Consider the following 19,804-nt stretch of genomic DNA (forward strand, 5'->3'; position numbering starts at 1 on the left):
AATTTAACTTTCCTCATCTATAAAATTTGGGACACATAAGAGATACCCCAAAATATAACCCCCCCCCCCGCCATTTCTTTTACTCTCTTTTAAGTTTACCTCCGTTGTATTTTGCCCTTGGCTCCCTCTCTGCTTTCTCTCCTCTAGAAGATGATGGGATGGAAGATGGGCAATAGGACTTTATATTAGTTAGATTTATTATAGGGAATTGCCTTATGTCATTATGGTGGCTGGCAAATCCCAAGATCTACAGGGTGAGTTGGCAGGCTAGAGACCCAGGAGAGTCCATGATTTAGTTCCAGGTCAAGTCTGAAGGCCTGAGAAGTGGGAGAACTTTGGTGCAGTGCCAGTCTGAGGACAGGGAAAAAAAAAAAAACACAAAAAACTGATAACTGAGTTTGAAAGTCATCAGGTAGGACAGAATTCTCTCTTACTTAGGGGACGGTCAGACTTTTTCTTCTGGTCAGGCCTTCAACTGATTGAATGAGGCCCACCCACACGACAGAAGCGATAAGTTCTAGGCAATCTATGATTTAAATGTTAATCTCATCAAAAATACTCACACAAAAGCACCCAAAATAATGTTTGATCAATTAGCTAGGCAATCCCTGATCTACTCAAGGTCACTCTGCAAGGAGGGAGGAAGTCCATAGGGGAAAATAAATTAGGACTACAGGGAAAATATCCTATAGGAGGAATCCAAACATTACCTTATAAATGTTCCAAAATCTTTTACTCAGCATGAATTAAGAGACTTGTTATTGTTTTGTAAAGATGCAAAAATAAGAAAGCAAACAGCGCTTCAGAAAAGGTGTCCCTTCACCTGGGCACATTGCCTGGAAAGCTACAAATTAGCAGTAGGACATAATTCCAAAGGAAATTTGAAAAAGAAGAAATTACACAGATTGAATTCTAAACGGAATTAAGATTTCTGTGGTGGTGAAAACAGCTGAATACCGCTCTGCTTCTCCGACTTTCTTGATCGGCATTTGTATCTGACCCTTTTATGATGTTTATGCATTTCCCTTTCCTATTAAGCTTTTTCCAAAAATTGTTTGAGAGTTGTTATGATTTTGACAGTTTGACATTTATATTCCAAGCAAAAGTGCTAAGCTTTTTCAAGCATGTATACTAAGGTCTTTGAGAAAATAAACCCAGTCATTTGCTACCACTGCAGGGAAATAGCAGTCATCTTTCTAAATCAAATCGGCTATTCACAAACTTATTTAATACCTCATTGTACTCTGTAATTATCCTACGGTGTCTGGTTTTGCAAGTATGAATAGGAAGTTATTCTCTGCATACCAGTCTACTCGCTAACATCTTTTTTATCCTCTTTTTCCGGTGGTACTCACAGGTGCTAGATGAGGGACCTTGGTTTCCTCCAGATGCCTCTTCTGAAGGAAACTGCCCCACCATGGTCATTGCTGAAGGGAAAGGATCTTGGCTATTTCTGTCACTCTTCCTAGCTGTACTGATTGGAACAGTGGGAGATTAAGCCAAAGGTATACAGTGAGGCGATAAAGCAAAAGGAACACACATGAGCCAACATCAGGAGGAAGCAGAAACCATGGGTAAAGGTGAGGTGAAGCAAGTTGACCAGAGGGTAAGTTGTCAGTTTGTAGTGAAAGAATGTAGAAATACAAAAAGAAACAGCCGTCGAGTTGCTCAAGTGACATTTAGGTGAACATTCAATTGCTTGCTATTGAGATAAAATAATCCAATTCCCAGCCCTTGTTTGGTTCCTGAATGATCTTCATCAAACTTGGCAGTGCTGTAATTCCTTACTTCTGAGTGCCTAATATGTCTCTCTTTCTCTGGCTCTCTCTCTCTCTCCCCATCCTTCCTCTATATAACAAATCCCCATCACTTGGCTACCTAAGTGAGCTTGTTTTTTATAACCAAAATAGCCTGATCTACATTGCCTCGTGGGTAGCTGTATTCGTGGAGTACTGATTACTAAGCACTCATATTTATTTTCCTAATGCTAAAACACTAGATTTATTCTCTTATTTTCCCTATTTCCCCCAATATATCCCCCCCCCCACTTTCTTTGCTGATAATTTACCACTAAAATGAAGGAAAGGGGAGAAAAAGGAAGTAGTGTAATTAGGCATTCCTCTTCTTTCTGTTGGTCTGCACAGCTACCAGCTAGAAAGCTCCCCTGGCTAATCAGATTTTTTTTGTAATTTAGAAAAGAACGATCCCTAAAATTCTATCTATAACTAGTTAATTGAAAATAGCTAGATTTGTTTTCCACTTTTTCTTTCCTAAGAGGAAAAAGAAGAAGCAGAAGAAAAAAAAAAAAAACAACAGATAATTCTCTGTTCCCAGGTAAAAGGAAAAAAAAAAAAAAAAAGAAATAACCTTTACCTATTCCTTTGCTGTCTTTGTGTTCAAAATACAAAAAGGCAGAGAAATCCGGGGAAATGATTTCACACCTAAGGAAACACACTCCAGCATTTATGGCCTGTTCTTGATCAGACATGTCACTTAGCTGGTTCTCAAAAACCTACGTCCAACAATTCCAAAACCTTGCACATGCACTAGTATTTCCAACAAGACAAATGTTACCTTCCTCGTTGTTTATATCTGTTATAGGTTATTAGGTTATAGGTAACAAAACTCTAAGTAATGTTTAAATAAATAGTTGGGTTTTTTTAACATAGGAAACCTTGAAAAAAAAAACAGTTGCTGATGTTGGTTAAGGGGCTTAAGTATTAATTTTCTGACATTTTTGTTGTTTTTTCCCTCTGCTATTCCAGTCATCCTGTCAGCATACAGGGCAGGATGAAGAGAAGAGGGAGTACCTTTCCTGTTTTATTTAAAGCAAAAGACTTTCCAAGGTCCCAACAGGCTTCCACGTATGGTTTCATTGTCCAGACTGTGTCATTATGTCACATGGCCATTTCTGCCTGGAAGGGAATCTGGGAAGGCAAGCTGTCTTTCCTGGTGTTGGCCACAATGTTGTGTATGGAACGGGGTTCTACTAGCAAGGCAGACGCCAGAAGGGGATGTTGGATAGGAAACCCAAATTGCTGGCAAGATAGCTAGGAGGAAAATGTTAATGGGTCCTTTAGTAACCTTTCTGAGCCTCAGAGATGCCTTGGTATCTGACCTTTTGTAAACTTGCTCTCTCCACATTAATGCCAGGAATTATAAGGAGAATCCAACTAAGGAAACTGTTCAATCACCAATGCTTCACTGTTGCAAATGTTTATACTCAATAGCCAATACTATGAGAAACAAGCAATATTATGAGATGCAGACTCCACTGGAGAATGGACACTGTCATGGGTACCTGGGTGGCGAGGAGGGGTGCTGTGTGACTCCTGGATATAAAAGCTGAACTGACCCCAGAGCCAGTGGCTTCCATGAGGGAGGCTTGTCCTCATAAACTCAGCAGGACATCAGTGGTGCTTCACCTGCTTGAGCTCAAATTCTGAAATTTTCACTGTTAACTTTTAGCTTGAAAACATTTCAAAACTACATTAACTGTAAGAATAGTGCAATAATATCTATGTATGTGTGTGTTGATAGCTGTTATAGAAGATCATTATTATTGAGTATAGCACTGTAGGATAATCCTGTACTTATTTATCTCACCCTACTAGAGACAGGACCAGTTTGGCTTTGTCACTTTATATCACCAGTGCTGAACGCTATGCTTGTCACATAGTATCAATGTATGAAAAGGAACGACTAAGCGAAAAAAGAACTACATTTCAATTGTATTCTTTTCAAAGAATCCACTTGCCATTAAGTGTTAAAATCTCCACTGGCAATGTAACAAGAGTTCCTGGTAGTTCAGGGTTCAGCATCGGGAAAAAAAAAAAAAAAAAAAAAAAAGTACTGACTGCCAGTATGAATGCAGTAATACCACCTAGAACATAGCATCTTTTTTTTTTTTTTTTTGGTGGGGGGGGGGAAGCCCCTATAGAGCATTCTTATACTTCACCCTCTCCCCCTTTTTAAAACTAAGTACTGGAGGGGAGTTTTACAGATCATGTGATTTAGTCTTCTAATTCTACTCATGAAGATTCTGAAACCAGAGAAGTTGAGTAACTTCCCCAAGTTCATGCAGCTGGTTATTGTCATAAATTTACATCATTTTTTTTTTCTCTTAGTTGAGACCTGACTCACTTCTCTAAATGTAGCATCCTGCTTGGTACATTTATCTGCCAGACCATTACCATCTTTGTACTTTCCCAAAAGGGGGCATGAACTCTTCCCTGAGCTAAGTGGCCTCCACCACACCACACGCACACACACACACACACACACACACACACAGACACTCACACCTGAGGTGACCATGAACACACATAATCAGCACTCCCATCATCTGCTCAACACATGTGTAACTCCCTGCCTCATTCAAGAGTATATTTGTAAAGCTTGTCTTTAAAGGACCTCATGTTTTTCAGACATTGGCAAAAATGAATCTTGAAAATTACAACATCAAAATATGTTGAGTAAATTAAGATCCATTTTCTCTGACAGTATTTGGTCTAGGCAATGATTGCAAAACTCCATCTGCATTTTGTAAGATGACTTCTCTGTGAGCACACTTGGAACAGCTTGATTTAGGAGTGTCCTTCCGGTATTAATTTGACTATCGCTGCTCCTGCCGCAGAGAAATAGAGCCCCTTGGTCCTTAGGGCTCTTCATCAGAGCACCATGTTTGGGAGCATTGTGTTCTGTGGGAAATATTTATTGAGGCAGCGTTCTCTCTCAGGCTCACAGCTTTCAATCTTTTAAAGTACAGTTTGTCTCAGAACTTTGCTATAAGTTTTGAATTCCTTTTTATTGCCTTTTTCTCCTTTGCTTTCCTAGACAGAATTTCTTAGAGTAAACAAAGGTAAAATGGCAGCATTTTTCATAGTAGTTTGGATTTTTTTTGTTTCTTTGTGTGTGTGATCAGTGGAAGATTGGCACAGGAAAAAAGAATATATGAAATATATAATATACATTATGAATATATGATTCATAATATGAAATATATGATATATATTATGATATACATAAAATAATATATATATTATATGACCATTCCTTTTTCTTTGAGCTCCTTTTTATTTATTAAACATTCATTTGGGGCACTGGGGTGGCTCATTCAGTTAAGCATCTGACTTTGGCTCAGGTCACGATCTCATGGTTCATGAGTTCAAGCCCCACATTGGGCTCTCTGCTGACAGCGTGGAGCCCACTTTGGATCCTCTCTGCCCACCCCTCCTCTGCCCTTCCCCTGCTTGCGTGCTCTCTCTCTCTCTCTCAAAATTAAATAAACATTTAAAGAACACATTCGTTCAATAAATATTTATTTGATGCTTACTATGTGCCAAGCTAGCTAGCTGTGCTAGGTACCTAATAAATATATTATTATAATGATTATATTTACATTTTACATTAGTTTATACATAATAAACATAATAAGCATGGTAACATAAGCTGTCTTGTATTTTCAGACCTCATTTGAATGTCAAAGCAGGTGTTTGAAGTGGTCATGTAGGAATTATTCTCTCCACTTATGACTGTAGAAACTGAAGCCCAAAGAAAATATATGTCCAGAGTTACATGGATATGGTGAGGACTGCATGAAAATCCAGCTTTCCTGACTCTGACCTTGGATCTCTTGTCCCATAGTATTTTATCCCTTTTGGAGGTACTTTTATCTCCACATTTTGCCTCTGCCACCCCAGTTAGTGATCAGTGCCCACCCAAAGCACTGTGGCTGACCATGGTCCTCCCTTGAGGTAACTTATAGGAGAAGCTCGCAGTCTTACACTCTTACATGTCTCCTCTCTCAATCTCTGTTTCTGTCTCTGTTGTATATGTGTATGTATATGTATATGTACACGTACACGTACATGTACATGTATATGTATATATAGTATCTTGCCTGACGCTGAACCACTCAGGGCATTCAGATTGAATTAAAATGCACTTTGCTTCTAGAATAAAGTTTTTAATGCTTTATAAATAAAACATCTAATGCTGGGGATTCAGGCATTCAAATAGTCTAAGAAGGTCACGTTATGACAGACAGTTGTTATACTGCTTTGGTTATGGGAAAAAGTTATTTCTGTTATTATTAAAAATAGATTCAGACAGTGCCAGATAGACGAAGTCTTCTTAGAGAAAACTTTGATAGTTGCCATTAGCAATCCTAAGGCAGAAAATGTTTTTCAAAGTGATAACCAACCCCACACACACACACACACACAATAATTACATTTAATAACTAATCTTGAAAAAATTGGTATGCCATTGTTCTCTCTGGGATTAATTTAGATGTAAGAACTTCCTAGAAGCAATGAAAATGATTATAGAATGTCAGCTTCAATACAAAATACCATACTGTGGATAATTTTCCTTCATTCTGTCTTCCAGTTACAATATTCCAATCCCTCCTACCTGGTCTCCCTGAATTTGCAGGGACTTTGCCTTCCTCTGACTATGTACCGATATTAATGCAAATTCATGTGCAGAATTTATGATTTATATATAGCTGTGACCATATTATCTCTTTTTAACCTTAAAACAATTCTGAGATAAACAATATTGCTATCTTTATTTTGAGTTATTACTCAGTTTGCTCAAGATCATAGGGTCCGAAAGTGAGAGAACCAAGACGTGACCCTGGTATTCTGACTCCAAATTCTAAACTCCTTTGACTTCATTACCTAGTATATGCTTTCCATCTCCTCCCTTCTTATACCTCTCAGCTTTCAAACTGGATTTGAAATCACCCTGGTGTTTAACAGATTTCTCTGCACATGGCTTTATACTATGGAACACATAAAAGGATCTGGGTTTTCAATTCCAACTTCTCTACTTCTTTGCTGGGTGATCTTAGGTAAGTTATCTAATCCATCTAAGTCTCATCTTATCCATCTATAAGATGATGACCATAATAGTGCCCATATCAAAGGATATCAAAGTAAATTAAATGAAATAATCGATGTGAAGTGTTAGCAGAGACCATATCATGGTATTATTACATTATGCAATTTATAAGTTGTGTAAGGTTGGGCAAGATACTTAATCTTGTTCAGTTCCATCATTAAGAAAAAAAAAAGGAAAATATTAAGTATCTTGCAGGCGTATAATGAGGCTTAAATAAAATAACATTTGTGAAAGTGCCTAACAGTCGTTGGAACTCAATAATTTTTCATTTTCAACCTACTTGCTTTCTGTCTTTCTTCAAAGAGAAAATCAATAAATGTTTACTGGATTTCCAGTCACTCCTTTCATGGCAATGATTTTATGACTATGTGTTAGTGGTTCTATACATGGATGCAAGTGTTCGATATCAAGGTGACTTTGATAAACTGTTCTAAAGCTCCTTGTAGAATAAAATGCAGTGTCCTTTGAGAGAGGTAACATAAAGGAATTTGGTAACCTAGTTCAGAGTAATTGCCGAGAAAGTGGCTCCCCAGTGAAAGCTGTGCAGACAGCCAGCCCACATGTACTTTGGGCATGGACGCATTTCAAGGAGAAGGGTTTGTTAAACCAAAGAGGTGCTCAAAAGTGATTAGCTGTTGGAAACACCCATTCAAATTTGCATAAAAACATTGAACCTGAGAATATTTTTAAGCAGTGATTTTCAATATCCCTTTCAGTGGATCCTATGTGTCTACTGACACAAGAAAAGCACAGTGGTAGAACGCACCTTTTCAAGTGGTAGAAATACTTGTCAATAATTAGAATGTTCTTAATTTTACCTTTCACTTCCACATATTTTTTAATTTGGCTGCCACTGCCAAATTATAAATTTATAACATGCAATTTATTGCAAAATTATATATTTAGTTCTTTTAGGATATCATTATTGTGTGACTTCTCAGTGTTTAAATACTTGAACAGTCTGAGAAATGCTATTATGAAAATACGGTTTTGTTACTATGGACATTGTTCAGCAGATCAAGAGGCAAACATTATATTGCCTAAGAGTTCACTGAAGACCTGCTTTCTCCAAAGATAGGATTAATTTAAAACCAACCTTTTACTATTATTTGTGTCTCTGAGCAACGGTGCGTGTGTCTCATTCATCGTTGCTTTTCTGGCACCTAGAGCAGTGTCTGGGATGGAATAGGGTTGCGACACATTTCCATCTTACACAGAAACTGTATGTATAAAAAATGCTTTGTTGCAAAAGCACTTACCTGGTTTATTCTAAGTGCTTTGAAGATTCAATCTTTTGTTTCCCTCACTCATTTTATTTTTCATGGAATTTTGCTTCTGTTTCTGATTCAGTGTCACCCAGTCCCAGGATCCTTCCCTGACATCTCAGAGCTATGGGTGAAGTTCACTTTCTGCCCATCCCATTTTACAAATGAGCACACATTGCTGTACTGCTGTGTGGCTTATGCGAAGCTCTGTGTTGGCAATGTAAGTCTCGAGCATTAGCGAGGTATCATCCTTGTTCTTAGAGAGTTAATGTAGTAGGAGACAGAGATACACAGGCAACTAATTATACTGCAAGGCAGAAAGAAAAAGTGCTGTGCTTAAAGTATAAACAAAATGCTGTGGTTGCAGAGTGGAAGGAGTAATTAATTCAAACGGGGAGGATCGGGAACAAGGAAGGAAAGAAGCTAATATTTATTGAGGACTTAAAAGTTGCAGAAGGCAAGCTTAGTGCTTTCCCTCAGGCTCTGGCAGGAGGTTGTATTTAAACTGAGCTGTGGGGTGTTTGGCCGCTGGGCCATGTTGGGAAGGCATGGGTTCAAGAAACAAGGATACCAGGAGAAGACACCCTTCTGCTGTTCCCGTGCAACGGGGACTGGGACAGCCTTCACGTGGGAGATAGTCTGGTGGAAAACTGGGTTGGTAAGGGAAAGCTGGTTTCTGTCAAAATGAGGAGGTGCAGGGAGAATTCTAGGCAAAGATGAAGAATGTCGGTAAGGATAGGCTTCAGTGTGAGGGGAGGGCAAACTAAGGAAGGGGGATTGGAGGAAAGGTGAGGCCCACATGTACACTGGTGGGTATAAATTACGGGCTGGACCGGGGGAGTCATGTAAGCACACTTAGCAGAGCGTGTTCAGTGGAGAGAATGATTCAGTCCCAAGGTTCCAAAGGAAGCACAGGCCAGTGGACGCTTCCGTTTGCTCTACCCTTGCACGTGTGAGCGCTCCACGGGGCTGGCGAGTGTTGGCGGGTCCCTACAGGGAAGGGGAGCAGGTGTCCCCTAGCTCACCAGCCTTCTCTCCTGACTCAAACGTCCACTCCTTGAGAGCACAGACTGTCTTCATCACTGCGCATTCGCCCACAGAGCCCGGTATTGGAGGGGGCCTGGGGCAGGTTTTCACACAATCATAATTGATTCCCGGCAAGCAAGAAGGTAAATTTCAGCGGAGTCAAGAGGCTAGTTATGGATTTTACAGTGCTGTGGAAGTTTAGCCTGAAAATTAACCACACAGTTACAAAGAAGGTTAAAGCCATTTAAGCCTTGACGATCAAGAATTATTTCCCACACCGTAATTTTACCTAACCAAACGGTGTCGATTGATTAACTTCTGCGGTAATTTATTAGCTGCTCGTTATACTTTCCTGTTTTGACTAATGAAAACGTTTAGAGCTGCATCTTGATGGCAGCTAAGTAGGCCAGGCAGTTTGTCTAAGAATAATTAGAGAATTTTGCATTGTTAGCCAGTGGGGTACCTACCTCTCCCGGTGCAGCTTCAGAGAATGGTTTTTCTGTTTCCTCAGCCTTCCCTCATTAGTGACTCTTCCTGGATAAAGCCCAACTCTCCAGAACATCACTATAAAATATTTTACAAACATTTATGAGACTGATCCAGCTGATCCAAACTATTATTAGTTTTCTAATTAGGATAGCAAAAAGAACTATTTTGTTCCTATTGAGACAGCTTAGGGGAATTTATAATATTAGGGCTTAAAAACATTTTCCTAGCTTACGTGAAGGTCTAAATCAGGAAAGGCCAACCTGGGGTAAACACGCCCCCCCTTTGCCCTTCTGTGCCCTTGATACACATCTGTAATCTATAATGCCACTCCTTTCCTCTGAGCCTAGATATGACTTCAGAATCTTTCTCAACACAGCACCAGAAACAGCAAGAGGTTGGGATTGGCATGAAAGATGAACTAGCCAGGTAATTGCTCCTACAAGCCTATAAAACTCCCTCAGGTGCAGGGACCAGATCCAATTCAGGACACGACATACAGTAGGTTCTTAATAAATGGTCTTTGGAATGAACAGTGGACAGAGAGCTAGATGAATTAAATGGATGCATGAATAATATTTTTCCCCTCTAAAACTGGTGTAGGAATGCCTTTAGGACGCTTCCTTCTCTGTGTTCTTTGGAATGTACTGTGTATCACCATAGCCTTGTGAACACCAGCTCATAGAAATGATAGAGCTGGAAGAGATCTGAGAAAATACCGAGTGACAACTTTTCAGTTTTGCAAAGGTGAACGAAAGGTGCAGAGAGGACATCCATCTACGGCGCAGTCTCTGAAGCCTGGGAGCCATCCCCCGTATTTCATACCTTATCATCTCTTGTGGCTTTTGGCATTTTCTTTTTCTCTTCACCTGTAAAGTGGGGAGAGTGATTTTGTCTATCTTGTCTGCTTTGCAGGGTTGTTGTAAAGCTAAGCTAGCAAAAGAATGCAAAATGCTTGGTGTAGTGCCTAGCATATGGTAAATACTCAAAATACTCAAAAATACTTCTTTTTTTCCCCTTTCTTTAATGGTAGCTGAACCAGTGATGATACTGTAAGTGGTTTTATTACAAAGCTTATCATGTGATGCTGTGGTTTCCCCCCTTCTGTTCAATGAATTGATGAACATCCCCATTTTAGATACATAAAACTAAGACAAAGAGAAGATAGGAATGGATTCTTATTAATTAAGAATAAAAGGTTTCCTATATGGAAAACATAAAATTCCAGAATGTCATTCTCTTTTCTTTGGCTAATCTTATTATTTCATAATATATAACATGCGTCATAGAAATATATATTTATAAAACTTGCTTGTAAATAATAGACCAATGAAGTTTAATTACAAAGGAGGGAGATGAGCAGTGCCTGGGTGGCTCAGTCGGTTAAGCTTCTGACTTCAGCTCAGGTCATGATCTCAAAGTCTGCAGGTTTGAGCCCCATGCTGGGCTCTGTACTGACAGCTCAGAGCCTGGAGCCTGCTTTGGATTCCTTGGTTCCCTCTCTCTCTCTGCCCCTCCCCCACTCATGCTCTGTCTCTCTTTCTCAAAAATGAATAAACATTAAAAAAATAAAATAAGGGCCGCCTGGGTGGCTCAGTCGGTTAAGCAGCCGACTTCGGCTCAAGTCACGATCTCGCGGTCCGTGAGTTCCAGCCCCGCGTCGGACTCTGTGCTGGCAGCTGGGAGCCTGGAGCCTGTTTCGGGATTCTGCGTCTCCCTCTCTCTGACCCTCCCCTGTTCATGCTCTGTCTCTCCCTGTCTCAAAAATAAATAAAACGTTAAAAAAAAAATTAAAAAAAAATAAAATAGAAAAGGAGGTAGCTGAATTGTCCTTTAAAAAAAACAAACATTTACATCACGCATTGAAACCTTGAGGTCAGTAATTAGTTGTGTGGGCGGGGGTGGGGAGCGGGGAGGGTTAGGTAAAGTTGTAGTTGGCTTCACTTTGGTTGCCAGGAAACACACAAAGGCAAGCAGGAGCAGATGAAACAAAGAATTGCACATTGCTAATAAAGTGGCCTTCGGAGGCAAGGCCTCCGTTGGGACAGAAGTCTTGCAGGGGCAAGTCACACAAGAAAATGGAGTTTAAACCCCTGACATGCTAACGGAAGCAAGGTTAGCCAAAGAAGTTCTGAGAAATTGCTTTTTTTAATGCGTTTCAAAGGAGATTTACAAGCTGCGTTCTGTATTGGTTGGTATAAACATGGGGGGAAGCTTTATCCATTTTTAATCAAGCCAGATTAAACAGAATATAAGGAGGGGTGTTTTAAAAGGATTCGATTGTAGATTTTGAAAGTAAACTGTGGAATTAAAGACATGTGGGGGTTGAGGGCTTTTACTCCCTACCTTGAACATTTTGGCTTGAACATTTTTCTCCTAATCGTCTGTCTTGAAATGTGCTTTCATTTTGGAATTCTGTTGCTAAATTGGGTTTGTTTTCAAAGGCACCTGTTGAATTAAAAAAAAAAAAAAAGTATAGAAAGAGTTGAAGGCAGCTGAAAAGAGGTGAAGCCATTATGAGTTACCCGAATGCACTTGAGTTGAACAAAGGGCCACAGCTGGGGTCAAAGAGCCCCAGGGGAACAGGAAGTGTGGCCACAGATGAAGACCACCACCCTGCCCTGCTTGAAAACCAGCTCTGTGTGGGCGACTTTCTCAAAATACAGAGTGCTTTTGAGGTAAGCCTTAATCTTAATTACTGGAGGGTTTAAATTGTTCATGAAGACTAGGATAAAACAGATTTTTCCCTTAAAATTGTTTATGTATTTAATGGTTAAGACCTTCGATGGTTAAGTGTCTGACTTGGGCTCAGATCTAGTGGTTCATGAGTTGGAGCCCCTCATCGGGCTCTGTGCTGACAGCCTGGAGCCTGCTTTGGATTCTGTGTCTCCCTTTCTCTCTGCCCCTCCCCTGCTCACACTGTCTCTCTCTCTCAAAAGTAAATAAACATTAAAAACAAACAGGGAATTGAAAAGAACTGATCAGGCTTGGATTTCACGCCAGAGTAACGTTAGTCCTCAGTTCTGTGGGCCAAAAAATATGATTTAGTTCAAAATTGCCGCTGTTGAATATCCTTGCCATCAAGGAAGGATTAATTCTTGGACAAAATTTTTCTTAGAGATCACCATAGTTTTGGAAACCTAAAGGTTATGGTTGTGAGTGGGGAACAAGGTGACTCCCAGCACATCTGTCCTTAGGAAGTCTGGAAATGCAAATAAGCAGTTTGTAAACATTCTCCCCTGCTTCACTCCAAGTGACTCCATTTTGGGGGGGGGGGCACTTAATTGTCCCAGGATCTATGTGAGCAACAGTCTCCCACTTTTTTGGTAATTATTGGAACAATGCCAATCGACACAAAATGTAAAGTTTTCATTTTAATTCTACATATGAAATAGACCTTAGGAATTTTAACTATAAATAAATAAGTTCCTTCTCTCTATCTTAGCTAATTAATTTGGAATTCTGCAGCTGTGCATTGTAACCCACATACGTCAAAATGATTTTTAGTTTCTCATGTGAGTGCGAAGAAGTGCTCTTTCGTGCTGTGGAATTTAGGTAGACATGAGCCCTCCTCCTTTCTACTTCATTATGTTTGCTAAAATATGTTCTCAGGACTTCAGAAGATCCTCTGAGGGTGCTTGGGAGTATCCACATTAATTTGAGACAGACATGCAATATTTTGGAATACCACCTTGAAATTAATAAAGCATGATGAAATGTAACAATTATATCAGCCTGTAATTGGCATAAATTTTAATCTTCAGCTTTCTCCCCCCAAAAGAGTTGCTAACTACTGGAAAAGTCTGCTGTACCCTGTTTTGCATAACCAGTTAGATTCTACCTATAATGATAAATTAATGTCCCAATTATATCAATCATTTCTTTATAATATAATCCATCATATTTAGTAGGAAAGACATGCTCTGCCCTACACTTTCCTCATTTTAATTGTCATATATTTGCTATTCATCCAACCCCATTTGCCTGAAAAATTTCAGTGTTGTTCATGTCCAATGCCCCAAATGGATCTGGCATATTTTGATAGACATAGCAAACATTTTGACAGCTTGAGAACATTCAGAAAAACGTAACTCCAGATCATGACAGCTTTGACTCCGCCATGAACAGAAATATGGTGGTTTGTTCTGCTAGGACACAAAGAATCTGAATTCTAGGGTCTGTTAGGAGAGTCGACATCCTGAAGTTGATGTGTTCAAGCATGAAACTGCTGCCGAAGGGTGGGAGTGGGTGTTCTCTTCAACCACTGATCAGCCTGGAGTGAAGCCAATGGAACAGGATAATCAGTCTCAAGATTTTTTTTTTTAACTTTAAATGTTTCAAAGATTGGATCACTTATCTTGAAATTACCAGTTGGAAAAGCAGGTATTACTGAGAGAGAAGAGATTGCAATTGGAGCTTGCATGAACATAGAAAATCTAATGACAGTTTAAAAAAAAAAGAAATTGAGCTTTGCATATACACTTTTCAGAGAAAACGAAGTCTGTCCATTTTTCACAGACTCAACAGACACAGAATGGAATAATCCAATGGCAAATGTGCAACAGGACTAAAAGTTAGGCCCTTGAGACAGTCTGATTTCTAAACACAGCATGGATACTGAGAGAAGGATGATACACTTGATAATTTCACTGGAGTTCGGTCCATCTGTCATGAACGTTAGGCCCACAGGCCACAGGTGTAGATTGCTGTAAAAGGACAAATTGCCCTAAGTGTCCTGCAACATGGAACTCTAAAGGTGGTGATTTGTAGTCCAACCATTAAAGACATGCTCTTGGAAATGTGAAGATTCTGTCACTAGATCTCTTTATCTCCTCTTTTTTTTGTACACAGATTGCTTATTTGGGGCTGAAGATTTGTCAGATATTAGATAAAGTCCATATCCTTAATTGAAAAATGGGGAGTTGCGCCTTTGAATTGCATATTGAATGTTTCACGTGTATTTCCAAATGAAATATACACACCGTATACATCTTAGTAGTAACATTTAGGAATGAAGCAAGTAATGCTTACATGTATTGTAAAGTGGTATAAATGACTCAGAGTCACTAACCGTAAGCTCTTTTATCAGATTTCTTGGATTTAAATCCCAGTTTTTCCTCTAACAGTATGTCTTTGTGCAAATTACTTAACCCTTTGGGCCTTGGTTTCCTTTATTTCTAATGTGGGGGACAACAGATTTGTGGTGAAGATTAGATAAGCTGTTATCTGAAAAATACTTGGAAGAGTGCTTGACACAGAGTAAGTGCTCAATTAACATGGGTATTATTCAGGGAGTAGACACTGAATCACGTGGCCTCTAACATTCTCCTGATTCTAACTCCTACATTTCCTAAAGGGATTTAAACTTTGAATAACACAACTATGCTTTTACATTCCTTTTAGTTGCTGTAGGAAGTGGAAGCAGTGAGTTGCAAAGACAAATTCACATAGAAGTGCACAAAGGCATCATTCTTCACCTCTTATTTCACATTTTATTAGCATTCAAAAGATTTTAACTGATGTCTTGATCCTCATCTTTATTTTTTTTTAATTTTATTGTATTTTATTTTAAATCGATCCCCATCTTTAGAGCAAAGAAATTACCTGGATAGAAGTACTAGAAATTTCATTTTCTTTCAAGTGATGGTGTCCAAAAAGCCATATATCAACCTGAATGGAATGAAACTTGTATTCTTCAAAGAATTGTAAAATGGTTGTTACTCAAACTTCCCTGTAGCACTTGCAATGCTTAGAGAAATGGCATGGTCTCTGGATATTCATATTATTTTGATGTCCACCATATTTTACATTTTCTTAGATACTTCAAAAGCTATAGCTATTATGTAGAAAAAGATGGCTGTGGTTTGATGATTTTAGAGGAATGTAGATAAGTGAAAATTATGGTCCAAGGGAAATGGAATTTTGGAAAAGCCCCATTGAGACCTGTTATATATTGAGTTTCTTCAGAGTCTGGCTATGTAAATTTCTGAGTATTTCTTCCCTTGAATTCTACATTGTTGACCTCTACACGCCAGGACTTTCTGTTCTTCGGTCCTGGATGCCCTGCTGCCTGTTTGGCCTTGGACTATGGTTTGCCCACCCTGCTGGACTCATTGGGTTGGGTCCCCACCTACCTCTGACAGCAGCTGTGTCTGTATATCATCTCCTGGAACTTCTGTTCTGGCCAAGGTTGTGGGCCCAGAATGAGGGACTGGCCCTGTCCTGTCTATTCCATGCCGCTATTTGCCCCAGCCCTGCTAAATTTTTCGCTTAAATAGCTAGAAATGAAATCTAAACCACATGCAAAAGATGAGCTATTTATGCTCAAAGCATAAAACATTGAGAAAAGCATAGCAAAAATCCTAGTAGAATTTTTAACATCCCCAGAGATGTTCAGGGAGGTTCTCAGAACAAACCTATCTTGGGGGTAAATGGAATGTGCACAGTACACTTGTGCTAACTTAGTCTCAAAACATCAGAGAAGTTCAGAAGGCAATTCCACAGTTCCTGAAAATTGTGCTTGAGATGTAATAAAACGATTAAATCCACAGAATTTATGTTATCCTTATTCTTGGTGGTCTTTATAAAATTCGCAAGAGTCTGCCTATAGACAGATTCTACAGCTGAGCCTATGAATGATGCTTCCTTGTTCCGACAGGACAAAGCTGAAGGCTCTGAGATCCTACCAGGCGGTGTAGACTCTAAGGGAATATGGAAAGACGGATTAGGTCTTTCCTACCTTCGCTTTATTTGTCCTTTTTTTTTTTTTAATTATTTTTTTCTTTGTCTTTTTTTTTTTTAACATTTATTCATTTTTGGGAGACAGAGCACAAGCAGGGGTGGAGCAGAGAGAGAGGGAGACACAGAATCTGAAGCAGGCTCCAGGCTCTGAGCCGTCAGCACAGAGCCCAACGTGGGGCTCGAACTCACGAACCATGAGATCATGACCTGAGCTGAAGTCAAACACTTAACTGACTGAGCCACCCAGGCACCCCTATTTGTCCTTCTTTCTAATCCGTCAAGATTTCTCCCTGTTCCATAAGGCCCCAGTCTTCTCTCAGCCTTTTCATTGCTCATTGTATCTTCACTATTAAGGTCCCCAAATGGACAGGCCTTTTTGGACATATCTCATGTTCCAGAAGAATTCTTGTCTCTTGCTTCTTTCTTTTCCACTCCAGGCATTACTATCCTAAACACAAATAAAATCCCCCATCTTTGTTTCATTCCCTTTCCTTACAACTATTAGATTTTGCTTATCTCTGACAAAATAGGAGACAGTTCAGGAAGATCATTAAAAAAAAATTTAGGTAAAACTGATAGTTAAAAACTCTATATTATGTTATCCAGTAAAGTTCCACATTAGACAATTTATATTTTCATAGCTCATACACATTAGAGGTTTATTTCTTGCTCATATAAATTAGAAAGTAGATATTTCTAATTGGTGGGCAGCTCCAGGTAAGGATTCAGGTGCCCGGGCTCCTTTCATCTCTCACCATTTGTGATTGCCACGCATCAAGCTAGTAGCAGGAGTGAGAGCAAGAAGGGTCACATGTGGAAGGTTTTCATGGATCCCGGACACATCCCAACTGCAAGGGCAGCTGGAACACAGGTTATGTACACAGGCTGTGCCCAGAAAACAGTCTCATCCCCAATCCTTAGAGTTTGATGGTAGAAAAAGTTCTGTCTCTCCTAATAAACCAACATGCTTCCTTTCATAGATTAAGGAGAGTTCATGTGCCTAACAATGTTTTGTGGTTTGCCTTAATTGTCAGGCTTGAATTTAGTGTTCAATTAATACCGCTCTTCTTAATGTAGATTTTTCTGGAACAGCTATCTGCTATTTTCATTATATGACCCCTGTTCTTTTATCTTTGCTTTAATGGTCTAACCACCTATGTACCTTCATTGTAACTGAACTAAAACTCTTCCTGGAAATCAGTGGAGGTGAAAATGATGAATAAAAATTTAATATCTTTCAAGTATGATAAGATTTTATAAAGCACTTCTATAGGCATCATGTTATTTGATCCTCTCACCAGCCTGGAATGTAGGCAGGGTAGACATTTTTATTTCCCATTTACACACAAGAAGAATGAAGCGCAATAATATTTAATTGAATTACCTCATGGGGCAGAGCCAGGACCCAGGGACAGATTGTCAACTTTCCAGCCCATTGTATGGCACGGCTCCCACTGGCCACAAGGCAACCTTGTGGGATGTTGTTGTAAGGAACAGGAATCCGATAGGATAAGGACTTGGTTAACAAACCAACCACGTTAAGTTAATAACACATAGGCGCTCAGCCCTCGTAACTTGGGATTAACGTACAATCAGCAAATAATCAATAATCAAATCAATGCAGAGAAAAGGTGGAAGAAAAAAAGGAAAAATAAGAATAATTTAGTACTTTATTATTATTTTTTTCCTTTCTAAAGACATCTTATGGGGCGCCTAGGTGGCTCAGTCAGCTAAGCATCTGACTTGAGCCCAGGTCATGATCCCATGGTTCATAGGTTTGAGCCCCACGTTGGGCTCTGTGCTGACAGCTCAGAGCCTGGAGCCTGTTTTGGATTCTGTGTGTGTGTGTCTCTCTCTCTGCCCCTCGCCTGCTCACACTCTGTCTCTCTCTCTCTCTCTCTCTCTCTCTCAAAAATAAATAAACATAAAATAAAATTAAAAAAAAATAAATAAAATAAAGGCATCTCAATGGAGGCTTATGAGAAGGTAAACAGGTAAAGCTTAATCTAGAACTCTGTTATATAGTACGTTGTACATTCAGCAGCCTCAGTCAATTCATGACCTGCTAAACAAAGGCGGTAGATCAGAGCATTTCTTACCTCAACTCTCTTCGTGGAATCAAAAAACCCATTTTTGGTGGCAGCAGGAAATCAGTGAAGCTCAGGGGGGTCTCCCCTACCGCTCACCCAACATTAAGGTAATAATAACACAAAGCAAATCCAACACCACTGCAGCTGGTACAATTGGAAATGACTGACATTCTTTGGAGGTTTTGTTTGACTTGCTAGAATTCGTGGTTGAGGCTAGCAAACAATGTCATCACCAAAACAAAAGCAAGTAAAGTTGTTTGTCAACACACATGAAAAATCGGCCTTCTTAAACACTGCTGACTTTGTGCCGAATTTTGTGATGAGTTCTAACAGCTTCATACCCTTTCCCATTTCTCTGTGTGCTTTTGGAGCAGGTGCTTATAAAAATTGATCCGGGTCAGAGAGGGTGGTGAAGAATGCTTTAGGTGAACAAATATTTTAACCTTGAGCTTTGGCCAGGATTGGAGCAGAGAAGGCAACCAAGAAACTTGTTATAAAGGTGAGAGAGAGACAGTACAGTGCCTGTTGCTATTCATTTGTGGTGCATCAACTTAGCCAGACCTGTAGACCAAGGGCACGGCCTACTTTTTCAATTTTCTTGAGAATTAAAAAAGAAAAACAAAATAGGCAACCGAAGAACTATAATGTGTGCCATTACTGCACATTTGTCATTCATTACCAAGTATATTACACTCAGTGATAACACAACCTACCACCCCAGGAAGTCTCTGGATTGTCCCTTGGTGATTTCCAACTTTTTCCCAAGCCTCTGCTTCACACTTCCACAAGCACCTCAGGGTCTTTTCCCCCCTCATCGTGTCTTACCACCATTTCATGGATATATGACCCCCATTAAATCTGGACTCTCTGGGCACTGACATTCTCTGCTGAGGACTATCAGGGACACTGTTTTCCTCTACTCCTTCCCCTTCCACGTGTGCACATGTTCTTCTCTAATTCTCTCAACACTTCTGAGGCAAGGTTGCCACATTGCTCCAGACCTGCGTTGTCCAATATGGTGGCCATGAGCCCCAGGTGGTTATTTAAATTAAGGTGAAAATTTTAAAAAGAAGAATTTAATAAAATGAAAGGTTCAGTTCTTCACAAGCACCAGCCATATTTAAAGTACTCAGTAGCCACAAGTGGTTAATAGCTATCATATTGGATAATTAAGTTTATAGAATGTTTTTATCATTGCAGACAGTCCTATTGGGCAATGCTGTTTTGCTACCCTTCTCATGGTATCCTACTAATTTGTTCCATTTCCTCGTTTCTGGTTACATTTAT

The 19,804-nt window shown here is 39.6% G+C and overlaps 1 protein-coding gene across 1 annotated transcript in view; it reads left to right on the forward strand.

Moving 5' to 3' along the window:
* Positions 1-11,672: 11,672 nt before the first annotated feature.
* Positions 11,673-19,804, forward strand: part of WDR49 (WD repeat domain 49) — a 139,009-nt gene continuing 130,877 nt past the window's right edge. The window contains exons 1-2 of the mRNA XM_042956900.1: positions 11,673-11,801; positions 12,131-12,364. Of these exons, the coding sequence (XP_042812834.1) occupies positions 12,203-12,364 (162 nt within the window). The 5' untranslated portion in view covers positions 11,673-11,801; positions 12,131-12,202. The remainder of the gene's footprint in view (positions 11,802-12,130; positions 12,365-19,804) is intronic.

The sequence above is a fragment of the Panthera tigris genome, chromosome C2 (genome assembly GCF_018350195.1).
Source record: "Panthera tigris isolate Pti1 chromosome C2, P.tigris_Pti1_mat1.1, whole genome shotgun sequence".
In the NCBI taxonomy this organism is placed as follows: domain Eukaryota; kingdom Metazoa; phylum Chordata; class Mammalia; order Carnivora; family Felidae; genus Panthera; species Panthera tigris.